The 3,098-nt window shown below is 54.1% G+C and overlaps 1 protein-coding gene across 1 annotated transcript; it reads right to left on the reverse strand.

Moving 5' to 3' along the window:
- Positions 1 to 913: 913 nt before the first annotated feature.
- Positions 914 to 2,839, reverse strand: LOC125551777 (mitogen-activated protein kinase 5-like). The gene is made up of 4 exons (XM_048715105.1): positions 2,458 to 2,839; positions 2,038 to 2,167; positions 1,805 to 1,942; positions 914 to 1,706 (listed from the first exon to the last, which is right to left on the reverse strand). The coding sequence occupies exons 1-4, from the start codon at positions 2,607 to 2,609 to the stop codon at positions 1,140 to 1,142; spliced, it is 987 nt and encodes a 328-aa protein (XP_048571062.1). The 5' UTR covers positions 2,610 to 2,839; the 3' UTR covers positions 914 to 1,139.
- Positions 2,840 to 3,098: the final 259 nt, after the last annotated feature.

Genomic DNA, 3,098 nt, shown 5'->3' on the forward strand with positions numbered 1-3,098 from the left:
TGACACAAACTCTCCGTAACGGTGGTGATTCATACAGGTGATCTGATACGTCCATTTTGCATCATGCTTTTATATCGATATTTATTGCATTATGGGCTGTTATTTCACATTATGTCACAATACTTATGGCTATTCTCTCTTATTTTACAAGGTTTACATAAGAGGGAGAATGCCGGCAGCTGGAATTCTGGGCTGGAAAAGGAGCAAATATTAGAGACCTATTCTGCACAACTCCAAAAGTCCTGAAACTCCACGGAATACCTTATAATAAATAATGAAAAATCCTCGCCAAAGATGAAGACCAGGGGGCCCACACCCTTTCCACGAGGGTGGGGGGCGCCCCCCCTAGGGCGCGCCCCCTACCTCGTGGGCCCCCTGGTGGCTCTCCGATGACCATCTTCTCCTATATGAAGTCTTTCGTCGAGAAAAAAAATAAGAAGCAACCTTTCGGGACGAAACTCCGCCGCCACGAGGCGGAACCTTGGCGGATCCAATCTAGAGCTCCGGAGAGCTGTTCTGCCGGGGAAACTTCCCTCCCGGAGGGGGAAATCATCGCCATCGTCATCACCAACGCTCCTCTCATCGGGAGAGGGCAATCTCCATCAACATCTTCATCAGCACCATCTCCTCTCAAAACCCTAGTTCATCTCTTGTATCCAATTCTTGTCTCCAAGTCCGGGATTGGTGCTAGTAGTTGCTAGTAGTGTTAATTACTCCTTGTAGTTGATGCTAGTTGGTTTAATTGGTGGAAGATCATATGTTCAGATCCTATATGCATATTAATACCCCTCTGATTATGAACATGAATATGCTTTGTGAGTAGTTACGTTTGTTCCTGAGGACATGGGAGAAGTCTTGCTATTAGTAGTCATGTGAATTTGGTATTCGTTCGATATTTTGATGAGATGTGGGCAGCACACATGGTTTTTGTCTAAAAAGGGAGCACATGTCCACATGCAGTAAACTTAAATATACGGGCCGAAGTGGCTGCAGATTGCATCTACTCCTACTTATACCCAGCACAAAGATGTTTTTAGCACTGACACTGACCCCAACGCTGGCCGTACAAAGCCAGTCAACAAAGCACGGCGCTCTAACAGCAGCAGCATTGCGTGCAGTGCGGTGCGGCGCTACGAAATTCACACGTGAAGATCAAAGCAGAGTGACGCGGACGTGGGACGCAACGCACCTGTGATCCTCTGCAGCGGGTTAAAGGTGAGCATCCTCTCGATGAGGTCCAGCGCGGCGGGCTGCACCTTGGGGAACTGGCCCGGGAAGGACCGGCGAGGGAACTGCGGCAGGTGCCTCATGTACCTCCTGGCGTCCTCGTTCCGGATGAATCCCAGGTCGTCGTCGGTGGGGGTGCCGATCACCTCCGTGATGAGCCGCATCTGGTGCATGTGGTCCCTCCCCGGGAAGAGCGGCGCGCGGTTGATGAGCTCCATGAAGATGCAGCCGACGGACCAGACGTCGATGGCCGCGGAGTAGTCGGTGGAGTTGAGCAGCAGCTCCGGGGCCCGGTACCACCGCGTGACCACGTACTCCGTCATCATGTCGCTCTCCGATGACGGCCGCGCCAGGCCGAAGTCGCAGATCTTGAGGTCACAGTTGGCGTTCAGCAGCAGGTTGCTCGGCTTGAGGTCGCGGTGGATCACGTTCGCCGAGTGGATGTACTTGAGGCCGCGCAGCAGCTGGTACAGGAAGTACTGGAAGCCACCCAAGAACACCATGGTGCATGAATATACGGATCAAATTGTCACAAACATGAACAAAATCGATGGCTTATTTCTCTTCTCTTTACTACCTGGCAGTGTTCTTCCGAGAGTTCTTGGTTGGAGCGGATGATGTGGTGGAGGTCCGTGTCCATGAGCTCAGTGGCGATGTAGACGTCGTTGAAGGACTGCGGGATCGCCGGCGGGATCACATCTCGGAGGCCTACTATCTGCATCCATGTAGAGTAACAGGTTAGCGCCTGAATTGCCGAATTCAGTCAGATACATACACACATCTGAAGCGGAAGAGATAGATGCTGATTACGTTCTCGTGGTCGAGGTGCCTGAGGAGCTTGATCTCCCGGAGCGTGCGCTTGGCGTCCATGTTGTTGTCGAAGGCGTTGGCGATCTTCTTGATTGCCACCATCTCCCTCGTCTCGAAGTTCATCACCGAGCTGCGCCCACGCAACCACAAGTGGAATTTCAGGACAAGATTAAGCACCACCAACCGCAGAGCACTAACAGATTACTAACATATTTGCTCAACTGATAAAAATATAGTGCGACTAAACTAGTGTTGTTCAGAGAAAGGAGTGAATTGGCCTAATCCCATCTTTCCCCATGGCCAGAGGCCCAGAGCCAATCCCCCCTCTGTTTTCCGATCAGAGCCGCAACGGCTTGACCAAACCTGGCAAGAAATCGATGGTGATTGAGGAGCAAATTAAGACGGGCGGAACGTACGTACCAGACGATCCCGTAGGCGCCGCGGCCGATGGGCATGATCGGCGGCTGGTACTTGGCCGTGATCTCGAACTGGTTGCCGAATATGTTGTAGAGGAGGAAGCGGCCGCCGTGCGTCATCGTCGGCCGGAACTCGGCCACCGGAGCGCCGTCCATTCTCAAGCACAGCCAAGAAACTCTCAAAACCCAATCACAGGAGCGAGGCAACACGCACGCACGCACGCGCAACGGGATGAGGCTGAGGCTGAGCTGATGATTGACTTTATCCCGGCTCTCGATTCTTGTAGGGGCGAGGAGGAGAGAATTATAAATAGAAAAGGGCGGCTCCGCTAATGCTCTCGGCCCAGCTGAGGAAGGTAGCGAGAAAGCGAGCGGGAGCACACCACAGCTGCTGTGCTGTGCTGGTGCGCGCGGTCTCTGGCTCTTTTCTGTGCGTATCGCCCGGGAATTGAGGGGCCGGGACGGACGGCCCGATGGAGGCCGCCTCGTGGCAGCGCGCTCATCGGACGGCTCGGAGGGTTCAACGGTCAACCGGCAGCAGCTGCTGCTCTCTTGTATGGACGCGCGCTGCACGCACCAACCGGGTCGGGCTGGACCGGGAGCGGCGTGGCTGGCGGGTGGGGCCGCGCTTGTCAGTTTGTGTGG

This window comes from Triticum urartu, chromosome 4 (assembly GCF_003073215.2).
Source record: "Triticum urartu cultivar G1812 chromosome 4, Tu2.1, whole genome shotgun sequence".
NCBI classification, from domain to species: Eukaryota; Viridiplantae; Streptophyta; class Magnoliopsida; order Poales; family Poaceae; genus Triticum; species Triticum urartu.